At 44.0% G+C, this 13,380-nt stretch overlaps 1 protein-coding gene across 1 annotated transcript; it reads left to right on the top strand.

Moving 5' to 3' along the window:
- Positions 1 to 5,118: 5,118 nt before the first annotated feature.
- LOC136517191 (large ribosomal subunit protein eL24) lies at positions 5,119 to 8,511 on the top strand. Its single transcript, XM_066510719.1, has 6 exons — positions 5,119 to 5,237; positions 6,475 to 6,513; positions 6,688 to 6,763; positions 6,840 to 6,941; positions 7,858 to 8,006; positions 8,183 to 8,511. The coding sequence occupies exons 2-6, from the start codon at positions 6,503 to 6,505 to the stop codon at positions 8,328 to 8,330; spliced, it is 486 nt and encodes a 161-aa protein (XP_066366816.1). The 5' UTR covers positions 5,119 to 5,237; positions 6,475 to 6,502; the 3' UTR covers positions 8,331 to 8,511.
- Positions 8,512 to 13,380: the final 4,869 nt, after the last annotated feature.

The raw sequence follows: 13,380 nt of genomic DNA, 5'->3' as shown, positions 1-13,380 counted from the left end.
TTTTTTTTCCTTTGTGCTCTAGTGTGTGCGATGTGGATCAAGCTGAAGAAGTGCAATGGCTACACATTTAGTTAGTAATTGTAATCTCTATTTTATGATGCTGTAATGATATTGCTAAGTACCTGAACTCTGCTATATTTAGCTTCATTGTCCATTCATAATTGTGCTGTGGTACCTGCTCTTATCATGTGTGCTTGCTATTCCATTGAAATGCATCTGGTGTTGGCGGTTGTTGTCTAGGCAAACAAACACCGTCCCAACTAGACAATTGAGAGGTAGTTGGGATTCTTGACGATCGGTCCAGGCAAACAAACACAGTCTCCCAGCAGCTAGGCCCAGATGGGAAGAGTGACCAAACAAGTTGCATTGCAGCAGTTGGGCCTGCATCCTTGGACCCTGGCTGGGCTTGTCAAGCCAGGCTCCCCGCGTCCAGGCAAACAAACACACCCTAAGATCATGGAGATGCAAATGTGCATGTGTATATAGGTGGTGTTTAAATCCAGGGGCTCAAGTTTAGAGGTGTCATCGGCTGTCACATCGGGGTATCACATGGAAGTGTTCAGATAGTAATAATAAAATAAATTACATAAGTCCTCAGTAATCCACGAGACAAAATTATTAAGCCTAATTAATCCGTCATTAGCACATATTTACTATAGCACCATATTATCAAATCATGGACTAATTAGCCTTAAAAAATCCATCTCGTAAATTAGTCGCAATCTATGTAATTAGTTATTTTTTAGTCTATACTTAATACTCTATACATGTGTCCAAATATCCGATGTAATAGAGATATACGACAGATCACATTATATATAATTGGACAGCGGGAGATGCCACTCTGGTTCATAGCTGTACGTTTGTCTGTCTAAATCTGCAACGCCTGGATCCATAATTTACATCTTGAAGACTCCTGTCCTAGCTTTTTTTTACATGCAAATCATTGTAGATAGGAGTAGACAGTAGATTTGTGAGGACGTGTCTTGAGCTGACTTTCTGGCTCATTAAAATAATAAGCTAAACTTATTATCCTAACGAGTCAGAACGAGACGAGCCGAGCCAAGCCAGCTCTCTGTCCAGCCTTAGGCATGTCCCAGCAGAGACGGACTGCGATGCCAATTACTCTGCAGTCTGCAGTTTTTGTTACTTGCTCGTCCTTCCTGCCTCGGCAGCTTGATGATGCCGTGATGCCGACTTGAGCTCGATGGGTCCCACGTATGTATGTATATATCTATACATGGAGTGTGTGCAAGTGCAAGGGATCGGACTTCCGTGTTTATATCATCACCTCAATATTGCACTTGCAATTACTGTTGTCTGTCTATGACAGAGAATAATGGTTATATCAATATTGCACAGCACAATTACTGTTGTCTGCCTATGACAGAGGATAATGTTTTTTCCAGTCTACAACAAGCTTAATGAACCAGATAATTAGTGTCAGCAACATTCGTTCCTGGCATCACATAACTCATGCGGCTAACGACGTACAGCTTCTGAGGAAATCCTTATGCACATATGTCTTGACACCAAAATTATCCAAAATGCATAACGGATTCTACCATCATATTTTTATATTCGAACCGGTCAGAAAAAATATTTGGATAATCACATTTAGAGCTCAAATGAAGAAAACAATTTTTCGAAGGGCTGACCTGGCCGAAACCGGCTTGGCCCAATTTCCAAAACCGGCCAGGTCAGATTTCATGATTTTCCAACTTCCTCATATCGAAGAGTGCACTGCACCGTTACATTTCTTTCGTAGAGCTAATCAAAAAATATATTTGGATCGTCTCATTTGAACTCCGGCTAAACTAACTACGATTTTCTGAAGGTTTACTGCCCTCGACCTCAGGAACCGGCCAGGCCGATTCTGGAAACAGGCCATGTGAGCAATGAGCATTGATGGTGTACTTGGATCATGATTGTGTGATTTTTAGGATAATAATGCATTTGTCGCTTTATCTCCCTCTCCATGGTGAATTTGTTTATTGGGTGGATCTAGATGTATTATCCAACACTCCGATGTACAATTCAGCAATCAGCACAATCGATACAGATACGAAATTTCTCGAGGAATTCGATACATAAATACTATAAGATAACTAAAAGTACATGAAGTGTTCAGGTAGTCTTCCCAAAATATCGACGTAAAAACTAAATTTATAGATAATGAAGAATATTAACATATAACACATCAAAGCGGTAAATTTGAATATATATATATATATATATATATATATATATATATATATATATATATATATATATATATATATATATATAGTATCTAATTAGGCTCATTCCTTAGTTTGTTTTCAGGGTCAGCCTTGGGTGGAGCTGAGGCTACTGCTCTTAAGAATTGCAGCTATGCTGCAGACTTGGGTTATTCTGTGTCCCCAAGAGAAGAGACAGGAGTTCTTGCTGCGGCTGAAGAAACTGAAAGACATTGGTACAAGTCCGACAAGAATATGTGGATGAGTAAAGTGCGTGACAAATGGGACACCCTCATGTTCCAGCAGGCGCATAACTGGGAGAATCAAGATCTACCAGAAGAAATGATGAAGAAGCTATCAGGGCATTCCTATGGATGGCGCTGAAAGAAGTGAGAGATCATGGGTTAGCCTGATCAACATGGACGTTGTGAAGAAGTGATGATGGCTGGGTCGGTTTTTTGTCCAAGAATGTTCTAGAAATTAGCTATCACTTCTACCCAGACTCTTTGAGTTTTTCGTTATAAAACTGTATGGACGGTTGTATCCCACCTGAATGCTGTAAAACTTTGATGTTGTCTTTGCTAATGTTAAGACGGGCATCGCCCTAGAATTCTAAAAAATAAAAGAGTTCGTGAAAAAAGTCACTAGACTCGTCATGGCCCCGTTCGGCTCGCTGAATCTTGGTTGAAACTGGCTGAAAAATACTGTTCTGGTTGAATTGTTGTGAGAGAAAAACACTATTATGGTTGAAAAAACAAGCCGAACATGAGGTAAGCCGAACAATAGTGGTGCCCATCGATCAATTATTTTCTTCTTAACTACTTTCTTTTTGCGAAGGATTTTCTTTCGGGTTTCTACAGTACAACATTGAACAATAGTTTTGCTTTCGTATCGTGCTGCTGCGTTCACAGTTTTCGTTTGAGACGCCACAAGTGGAAGTTGGCAGGTCACCACTCGACCGTGTGCAAGTCTTTTATTAAAACTCATCAACCCTAATTGGGCATGCACTACCGGCGCTCACTACATCAAAAAACAGTTCCCAACAAGATCCAGTCCAGTCCTTTTTATTATGGCTGCGGGGCGCGCCTAGATATTTTGCCCATCTCGCCCAAGTTCATTCATGCGATCGTGTTCCGTGTACGTTTCGGAAAGCTTTAGCGATGTCAACTTAAAAAAAAGAGAGTACAGTGCAAGGTGACCTGTGCGGCACTCGATCGCACCCAACTCTGCATTTCAGGAAAGAAAGCGTTTCAGAACTCTTGTTGCATGCCCATTAACCACATTTGACTTGGCTCTGCAGAGTGACTTACTCCAATAAACAACTATGATGACCTTCCGATCCGAGTCAATATAGTAGTGACTTACTTGTACTTAGGATTTTGACAATGCAAGATCCCGCACTTGCAGTTGCATCCGTGGGGGACTGGGGATCCAGCACTTGGCTTCGTTCGTTCTCGCTGGTGGAGCGGCACGCACCAGTGAGGGCGCAGTGCATTTCACCGTGCGCGACGAAGAGGAAAAGGCGCCGACGACGGCGATCGAGCGGCAAGGCGAGCCGCCCGGAAGGGCCGGGCGGTCGCGTCCCTCAGTCTCGTTGATCGGATCACTCCGAAAAAGCCATATGCAACGCCATGTGCCGGATCGGACTCGGCGGCCTCGACCTCGACATCTCGTCGATCCCACGGCCATGTTGCTTGCTTGCATCTTGTGAATTGCGATTGGAAAGGGACGTGCGTGTACTGAGATCACGACGGCGCGGCAGTGGCGAACCGAAGACCTGCGCGCCTCGATCGATCCGGGCTGGGAAACCGGCCGGTACGGACGGCGAAACCACCAGCGCGATGCGCGCCCGGTGGGGCGGCGGGCTGGCGGGGACAGCGACGGCACATTGGCAGCCGGCTACCCCCGGCGGCCGTGTGGTTCCTATAGGGAGGATGCATGCGAACTAAAGTCGACACGAGCGCCAGGCAAGCGTGTGCGTGGGCAACACGAGCTCCATAGAGAACCAAACCACACCAACGCTTATTCCATCCAAGTTTCAACTGAACCAACCAACCACTAGGAGCCCATCTAATCACAAAGAAATCTGAACTCACTCTTAACCGTGAGTATGACTGATATATCAATTTTACACTTTTCACAAGCTGCACACTTTCATTTTTATCTCAAGTCGTGATTCCTATTTGTCAGAGTTAGTAAGGCTCATATAACATTTTTGAGATGTATGGCTGGTTTTACCGCAGGATCTTTTCGAAGTTCCCTTCAAACTTATTTTACACCTAGCACTAAGGTTTCAACCGCTATCAGGTTTAAACCGACATGTATTCAACATTAAATGTATGTTGTATTTTTGCTGGTTTCATCTCATATTTTTATTCTAAAAAGTTTTAGAATGCATTTAGACATCAATTATAATACTTTGAAAATTTTCAAAAATTTCTAGGTTTCCCTTTCCCTAGAGATAAAATCAAAACTTTCTGGAAGCTTCTAAAGATATTTTCACGAGTTCTAAATATTTTATTTTAGTTTTCTTATCCCAATCTATTTCTTGAATTATTCTGATTTTTTCTGAGTTTAGAGATATTTTTCGTGGTTCAAAAATTTATTAGTTCTTGACTATATTTTTTTAATTTATAAAAGATTAAATCACCTTGAAAACTATTTTGGCCCGATATGAAGGTAATTTAAACAATTTGAAGAGTTGAGAGATGAGATGAAAGGTTTTAAAGAAGATAATATAGTTCATGAAGGTAGAAAAATACCTTTCCTAATTCCGCCCAAAAAAAAGCCCATGTGTTGATTGTTATGCCTAAAGCCCACGATGCGGTTTTTTGGGCCCAAAAGCGGCCACTTTGCAGCATATCAGAACCTAGTCAGTCAGCCCAAATGCCCAACGCACGAACTAATATAAGAAACCCTAGCGGAGCCACTAACACACTCCTCCTTCGTCCTCCGCCGCCGCCGCCGCCGCCACCACCGCCGAGCGGCCGCCTGCGGCTCCGCTCCTCTGCACGGAAGGTATGGCAACAGTCGAAACCTTCTGCCTTCGTTCCTGCCTTAGACTAGCTCCTGCGCTCTCCTTATCTCTTGTTGTTGTCGCTAGAACCGTCCCTAATTCCATTCCCGTGATCTGGTGGTTTTGGTCATTAGATGGTTTCGTTTGTTGCACCTGTAGGTGAATCACTGTCCTGCAGGTAGATAAACATCGCGAGGTGTACATCCAGTTGAGTTTTGAGTTGGCTGTTTGTGTTTAGCTTTCCCTTCCTAGGGACGGATCCAAGCACAGTACGGAGGGTCTGAGACGCTATAGCTGTTTCAATCGCGTAGTTGTCTATTTTTTTGTGCGTGCTATATGGATCAGAGAACCCTCTTTCCAGTAGAGATTTGTTCCTTGTTTCTGATGCCAGTAGTCGCATGTCAGTTTAACCTTTTGAGTTCTGAAAGTGTTTGGGAGACCCCCATTTGAATCGAAAGCACATGCACTCAGGTGCTATGGCCTTTGGCATCTCATAGTTACCTATTTCATTGATGTGCGAGATGCACCAGGATAGCACCCTTGCGGCAGGAACTTACTTTTGGTTGCTTTTCTGCTGCCTGTCAAATCCTAATATTTGTGCGCCTGTAAATTTGCTTGGTTGTTTAATTGATAGCTATTGATTTGTCAGGTTTTGTACTTGCGTAGTTACATTGTCATCTGGTTTCTATTGCACCTGTTGCTCGGTAGTTGTAGTCATTGTCTTGCTAGCAGATAGAGATAGTCCTCGGGAGGTATATGTACAGTCAAGTTTTGCACTGGCTATGTGTGTTGTGATTTAGGTTTCCTTTCCCTGGGACGGATCAGAGCACATGTACTGTGGCGATATAGCTATTTCAATAGCGTAGCTGCCAAACTTTTTTGTGTGCTATATGAACCAGGGAACCCGCTTTGCAGCAGAGATTTGTTCCGTGTTTCTGCTGCCAGTAGTCACCTGACAGCAAAATCTTTTGAGTGTTACTATGGCCTTATAGTTTGCCTATTTCATTGATGTGCGAGATGCACGATAGCACCCTTGCAGCAGGAACTTTGTTTTGGTTGTGTTTCTGCTGCCTGGTATTTGTGTGGCTGCAAACTTACCTGGTTGCTGCTGCCTGTCAAATCCTGGTATTTGTGTGGGAGCTAACTTGCCTTGTTACTGATTTCTTAGGTTTTGTACTTGCATAGTAGCACTGTATCATCAATCTGATTTTATTTCTTTGGTTCTTGTAAAATATGTAGTTGGTGAAGGTTTCTTGAAGCTGAGAAGATGGTGCTGAAGTAAGTTTCTACTTCTTTTATTGCAATATATGTTATTTTATCTGGTTAGTCAATGCCCTTCTTTTTGGGCATGGCTAGGATATTTTCTGTGATTGATTAATGACTGTCAAACTAATGCTATTAGTATGAGTTATGGATCTCGAAATTATTCTAAGTACGATCATCTCCTTGCAGGACGGAACTTTGCCGCTTCAGTGGTCAGAAGATTTATCCTGGGAAAGGCATCAGATTTATTCGTGCTGATTCTCAGGTTACTTGCTGTTACATTTTCATGAGATATCTAATCTAAAATGTTCTTATGGAAATAAATTACATTTGTTTTATAGGTGTTCCTTTTTGCCAACTCGAAATGCAAGCGCTACTTCCACAACCGCCTGAAGCCTGCAAAGCTTACCTGGACAGCAATGTACAGGAAGCAACACAAGAAGGTATGTTATATTACCCAGCCAACTTTCTTAAGAATGTCATTTGCTCGTTTCTCTTATGATGATTCCATGCTTTTTGGTTATAGATTACCTACAGTATTCTCGTATTAGCTAAATACAAGTCTTATTAAACTAGGACCAGGATTCCAATAAACCTCAGCTCTGGACAATTTCTCACCATTCTGGATCAATGTTTTCAAGTCGTCCGATTAATCGCGATTCGTCCTAATCGGTCCCTGCTGACTGATTAGGGGTACCGTCGACTTGTACAAGTCGTCTGATTAATCGCGATTAATCGTGATTAATCGTCCTAGTCGGTCCCATGGCGACTAGGTTCGACTGGACGACTTGAAAACATTGCTCCGGATTATGATTGATATGTTAACTTCTGTATTTATATGAAGGGCTGATATATAACATTAACTAGCTAACCTTCAGGCGTATGTACATTTAATGTTAGCTAATATAGTTAGCTGTCTTCTGAATCATGTGATTGTTGCATCTTTTGTAATCTGCACTTCATCATTATCTTTTGCATCGATCTAAGTAGCCTAATGCTATCGCTGATGTTGGAAAATGGATGACATGCTTCTCTTCCCTTAAAAGTCTTTTGCACTGAATCTCGGGGCGAGATTCTCGTAAGGGGGGAGGGCTGTAACAACCCAGGTGTTAGTCATGAGTTAAGCATTGAGTTTGGACTTAAATAAGTTATGTCAAGTGATGATCGAGAGCTCTAGTCTAAAATTTTTGAAGGTGTTGAGGTCAAATCTATGAAAATGAGCCCTAGCTTGAACTTGGACAATACACCTTGCTTGCATGGCATCTGACAAGATGTTTGCAAAAACGGTTGTTTCTGCCATGCTCATATAATGATGCTAGAAGTCTATAACTTGCATGTATTTGCCATTTTTCTCTGTAGGACATCCATGCTGAAGCGGTCAAGAAGAGGCGCCGCACCACCAAGAAGCCATACTCCAGGTCAATTGTGGGTGCTTCCTTGGAAGTGATCCAGAAGAAGAGAGCTGAGAAGCCGGAGGTCCGCGATGCTGCTAGAGAAGCTGCTCTTCGGTATGTTCGCCAATTGTATGATAAAGCCATCATTTATGCCTATGACAGTCGTAGCCATTTGTTTGGTCTAATAACCCACTAAAATCTGTTTTGTGCTATAAAGTGACATTTTACAGAAATGCAAATAGATACTGATCCCAATACCTCTCCTCATTTGAACTGTCGTGACCTTGCAGCGAGATCAAGGAGCGCATTAAGAAGACCAAGGATGAGAAGAAAGCGAAGAAGGCGGAGGTGACCAAGTCCCAGAAGTCGCAGACGAAGGGCGCGGTCCAGAAGGGTTCCAAGGGCCCCAAGTTGGGTGGTGGCGGTGGGAAGCGCTGAAAGAACTGTGTCATTCCCGACCTTGCAGCCGCTCCTTAGCCTACCCTGTTGCACCAAAGCTACTTTTGTAGAACCTCGGTTAAATTTGGAATACTGTTCTTTCAGCGTTGCTTGTGGCTGTTAAATACCATGACAAGAGAACGGATTTATATTTATGTTGGAAAAAAGTGGTCGTCGTTCATATGCTTCCCTCTGCTTGGTTGAGGGCTTGTTTTGTTTCTCAGATCAGATGTGTTTGATTGGGCTGACATCCATCCTGGCTCAGTGGAACCGAATAATCTGCTACAGGGCGTTTGGTTGGGGGCTCTCCTGCAGCAGCCTAGCCCGACGTATGCAGGCATACGGTAGGTCACACAAGACGATGCGTTTGAATTACCCAGGCTGAGCGAAGCAAAGCTAGCCTTGCCAGAGAACAAATTTTTGCCAGTAACACTAAAATAGATCACATGAATCCATTCTAGAAAAAAATGACATGTTTATTCAAGGAGAGAATGACATTTGGGACCCTATGTTCTCTTCGCCATAGACGAACTTGTCCAGCTACCTCGCGACAGGAAGTGCGCTGAGGGCGTCGGGAGGTCTACCCGGGCAGGACCGCCGCGCCGGGTAGAGCCGAGCCCGGAGGAGAGGAGAGGTGGCCTCTGGACGGCGGCAGGGAGGCGTTGGCGGGGAGGCAGGGCTGCCGCATCGGGTAGAGCGTACGGGGAGGCAGGGCTGCCGCGCCCTGTGCCGGGGAAGAGCCCAGCCGGGAGGTCCGCCCTCTCAGGTCATCCTAAGTCACACGGTTATTTGAACCAACAATAAGCATTTCTATTTCATTTGTATTGTTGTCTTCTGCATTAAATAGATTGTCTCCGTGAGTTTCCTCCTAAATGATATCACCTTTGAATCGTTCAAGCTTCAACATTCCATTATCAAGAAAACCATCTTTAACATTCTCAATTTCCCAAGCAAGCTCTCTAAATGGGACCATTCCAGCAAGATGAGCCTTGGCAGCGGCAGTGAGCCAATCTTGCTCTCCCGCGATAGCCAGCTGAGGCTAGATTTCGCTTAAGAACCAAACATGGTTCACATCAAATTGGCGTCCAAGTGTGAGTGAGAACTCAAACTAAGTACTTGACCGGCAAGCTCTCGTCAGTCCGATATCTTTTCAATATGGGCCTCTCTGAATCCGGAGGCCAAAGATGGAGGGAGAGTAGGATTGCCAAATTGACTTATGAAGTTGAGGTCATGTTTGATTGCTAGGATTAAAACTCCCATGCCATCCAAATAGGTGGACTAAAGTTCAGTTCATACCTCAACTAATAAACTAGTTCATTAGTTGATAGAAAGAGCTAAAGTAAACTAATGCTCCCTTCGTTGTTTTAAATTATAAGACGTTTTCATTTTCCTTGATACATTGCTTTAACTATGTATCTAAACATAGTGTATATGTAAGTGCATAGCAAAATCTACGGATCTAGAAGAGCCAAAATATCTTATAATTTAAAATAGAGGGAGTATCTATCAGTCCATGTATGCAAACAACATTAGCTAGTTCTACCAATTAGTGTCCTAATAACTAGTTTTAATTAGGTGATTCAGGCCATGAAGCTTGAGGTCAAATAGACGAACAATTATGACAAAGGCCGGACCGTCGGATATACTCTGGTCTTTGGTAAGTGAGGGTCACTGCACTAGTGCACGCAAAGGATTCTACTTCCCCCTACTAGCACGGATGAAAGTGGACAGAAACGGATGAGAAGATCCCTCTTTCGGTTTTTCCCTATTTCAATGTTTTTTTGGGCGGAAACACATAGAGTTTAGAAAAATCGGATTAGAAATAAGATCGGTGTAGTGGATCGTGACGCCTAAGAGGGGGTGAATTAGGCAACTTAAAATTCTAACTCTAAACTATGGCCTCTTTTTCTAACCTTAGCAAAACCTATGCAAAAGACAAACTATCTAAATGTGCAACTACGGTTTTGCTAATGTGTTGCTATCTCTACCGCAAAAGGAGTAATGCAATCAATGTAAATGCGGAGGCTAAAGAACAAGGTAGAGATATGCAAACTCCCATCGATGACTACGGTATTTTTATCGAGGTATCGAGAAGCGCGCAAACTTCCCCCTAGTCCTCGTTGGAGCCCCTCGCAAGGAAGCCCTCGTAAGGGCCAAGCTTCCGGTCGGGTAACTCCGTGGATAGCCTCGGGCATTTCCCACACGCAAGTGGGTCTCCGACATGCCTTCCGGCAAGCCTCTCCCGGATGCTCCCCACTGTCTTTACTATCAAGCTTCTGGCCGAAACGCCGCGGGCCTTGTTCCCTCCGGTACACGGTGGCGGCCACACCACAAATGCGGTTGGTATGATCTCGCAAGACTACAAGCCCCTCCGATGTACAACAATGGTGCGCGTAAGCATCGAGTGGTAAGAGGTATGCAAACCTCACTAAACACTAGGCCTAAACCTAGAGCAAGCGCATAAACCGTGGTCTAATCAACCTAAGCACTTCGTAAAGTACCTACGCTAATCACCTAATAAAACACTAAGCACTATGCAAGTGGAGATCACTAAAATGGTGTATCAACACCCTTGGTATGTTTCCTCAGCTCCACACATGCCAAATGGCCGATTGAGGGTTGTATTTATAAGCCCCACTGAGAAAGTAGCCGTTGGGGATGAAATCATGTTTTTCTGCTACTGACCGGACGCTAGAGTCGTCCTGATTGGATGCGTCCGGTCGTCCCAACTGTTGGAACCGCGAACAACTGATCGGACGCTGCCAGCATCCGGTCACATGCCAGTCGACGCGTCCGATCGCAAGTTCGCCGCTCTGGAACCTTTCTGTACTCGATCGGACGCTATTGCCCTGCGTCTGGTCGGTTTGCCGCCAGCGTCCATTCACTTGCTGTGTGTGTTGTCGGACTGATAAACAGTGCCATCAGTGTGTCTGGTCGATTCACTTGTTCAGCGTCCGGTCGCTGCTTGCTGATGCCGAGCCACTGATCGGAGCGTCCGATCACTTTTCTCCAGCGTCCGGTCACTTCTGTGAGCTCGTTTCTTCATGATCTTGCGTACGGCTTGGTTCCTATCTTCGTGCTTGGACTTTGCTTGATATCTTGGGTCTTCTCTTGTGCTCCTAAGGTCTTGCGTGTGGTGTTGATCCTCGGATCATCACGTCGCCTTCGTCCAAGTCACGTCTTGCACCCTATTGAACTACAAAACAAACACTTGCAAATTCATTAGTCCAATTTAGTTGTATTGGTCGTCAAACATCAAAATCCAAAGTAAATGGGCCTAGGATCCATTTTTCTTACAATCGGGATACACAGATATATGGAAATAGATAAATACAGGTGGAGAGGAGGAAATTTAATCTAGGATCACATGATCTAGTGTTATCAAGTATGTATGCGTGTATGAAGTCACATAACTATATGGGTCTGATTCCATTTTCTATTCAAGCTATTTTTCCTATTCTTTTTGTATATAGTTCTTGATACAATTCCATATTATTTTATCTTCTTGTAGACCTTCCGAACAATTTTTTGGTTGTGCGAACCAAAAAGAATGATGATTTTGGGTTGTACCAAGTCTGAAACCGAGTGGATTTATCCCCTACTCACTTAGTCCTTTATCGAAGAAATTCTACTTTCCCTTTGACATCTTGCAAGTCACAGTCTCCTTACCTAGTAAGGGACATAGATTGGGTGACTTTGCTTCAGCAAGTCACCATGTAACTTCACCATCTGTATCCACTATCCAAATGAGATCGGACGGTTACCAGCGTTTCTACGCTTGGGATCTGGTCTTTTTTCACCCATAAATACTGGCCGGAGCCGCCTAGGTGGTGCTGCAGGTCCGCAGCCTACTCCAGGTGTCCGGTTCACAGTCTCATATTGCATTCCAATTTCTTTAGCTGCTCACCCTAGAATTTTCATTGCTAATATTTGTTCTTACCAAAATTAAAACCATAAAAGACAAAAAAATATTCATTGATCCTTTGAACTATGGTTTTATTAACCATTCTGATCAAGTAAATTATTACTGTTTTAATTATTTTGCTTTTTTTTCTATTTTAAAGTAGCCCTATCAATTTTTCTTCTATATGCTATCAACTAGATACCGTGTCCATTTTTTCTTTTCTCTATGGCATTTTATTTCACAATTCTATTTTCTCCTTTTGTTTTTCTTTCCTTCTTTTTTTTGTCTTAATCTATCTATTTTCCTTCTATATATTATGCTGAGAAATTTACTCTAAACAAATTACATAGAAAAATTGTGTTCAATAAGTTGTCTTCAGTTTTTTGAAAGATGGTGGACAATAATAAGCCCCCCTTTGGCACGGCTCATCAGCCGGCTTCTCGAGCGGCTTTTGATGAAGCCGTGCCAAACGGTGCTCAGAGAAACAGCTTGCGCCTAGAAGCCGAGGAGAAGCCATTCGGCGGCTTACACTGGAGAGGGCAAGCCAAAAAATGTGGCTTCCCCCGACTTCTTCCTCAACTTTTCCATCTTTGTCCTCGTGGAAAGCACGGCAACGGCAGTTGGAGGAGGCAGTCCCACGCGAGGCCGTCGTGGTGGCGCGCCACCGCGCAGCTGGCGTCTGGTGATCCCCGCCCCAGTCGCGCCGCCGCAGAAGGACGGAGGCAGGCGACGAGCGTGGCGGACGGGATCTGGGGAGGCACAGCGGTGGAGGAGGCCGGACCGCCGGTGAGCACGGCCGCGATGGGGAGGCGCGCGAGGGCACGAGGCTGCCGGGGAGCCGGAGAGCGCGAGAGCTGGCGCGCGGGGACGCGCAAGCGCGCGGCCGTCGGGCCGCTAGGGCGCGGGGATGAAGAAGATAAGGCTGCGTGCGTCGGTGCGTGCGGTGGATGAGATAAGGCTGTGTGCGTGCGGTGATGGGGTAGATAGAGAATGGAAGGAAAAATAAAATAAGTGAAGAAAATTAAGAAAAGAAAAAAAAATAGAAGGGTCATATTATCAATATTTTATATTTTATATTTATTAATTTTTTTATTTCACGCAAATCACATTATCAATAGAGTCAACACATAAAACTCATATCTCCAA

The sequence above is a fragment of the Miscanthus floridulus genome, chromosome 17 (assembly GCF_019320115.1).
Source record: "Miscanthus floridulus cultivar M001 chromosome 17, ASM1932011v1, whole genome shotgun sequence".
In the NCBI taxonomy this organism is placed as follows: Eukaryota; Viridiplantae; Streptophyta; class Magnoliopsida; order Poales; family Poaceae; genus Miscanthus; species Miscanthus floridulus.
This window is presented reverse-complemented; position numbering and strand designations above follow the sequence as displayed.

Excerpts from the sequence above, each read along its gene's own strand:
- LOC136517191 (XM_066510719.1), top strand. Across the intron at positions 6,942-7,857 it reads ACAGGAAGCAACACAAGAAG|GACATCCATGCTGAAGCGGT; the intron begins GTATGTTATATT and ends TTTTCTCTGTAG. Across the intron at positions 8,007-8,182 it reads GCTAGAGAAGCTGCTCTTCG|CGAGATCAAGGAGCGCATTA; the intron begins GTATGTTCGCCA and ends GTGACCTTGCAG.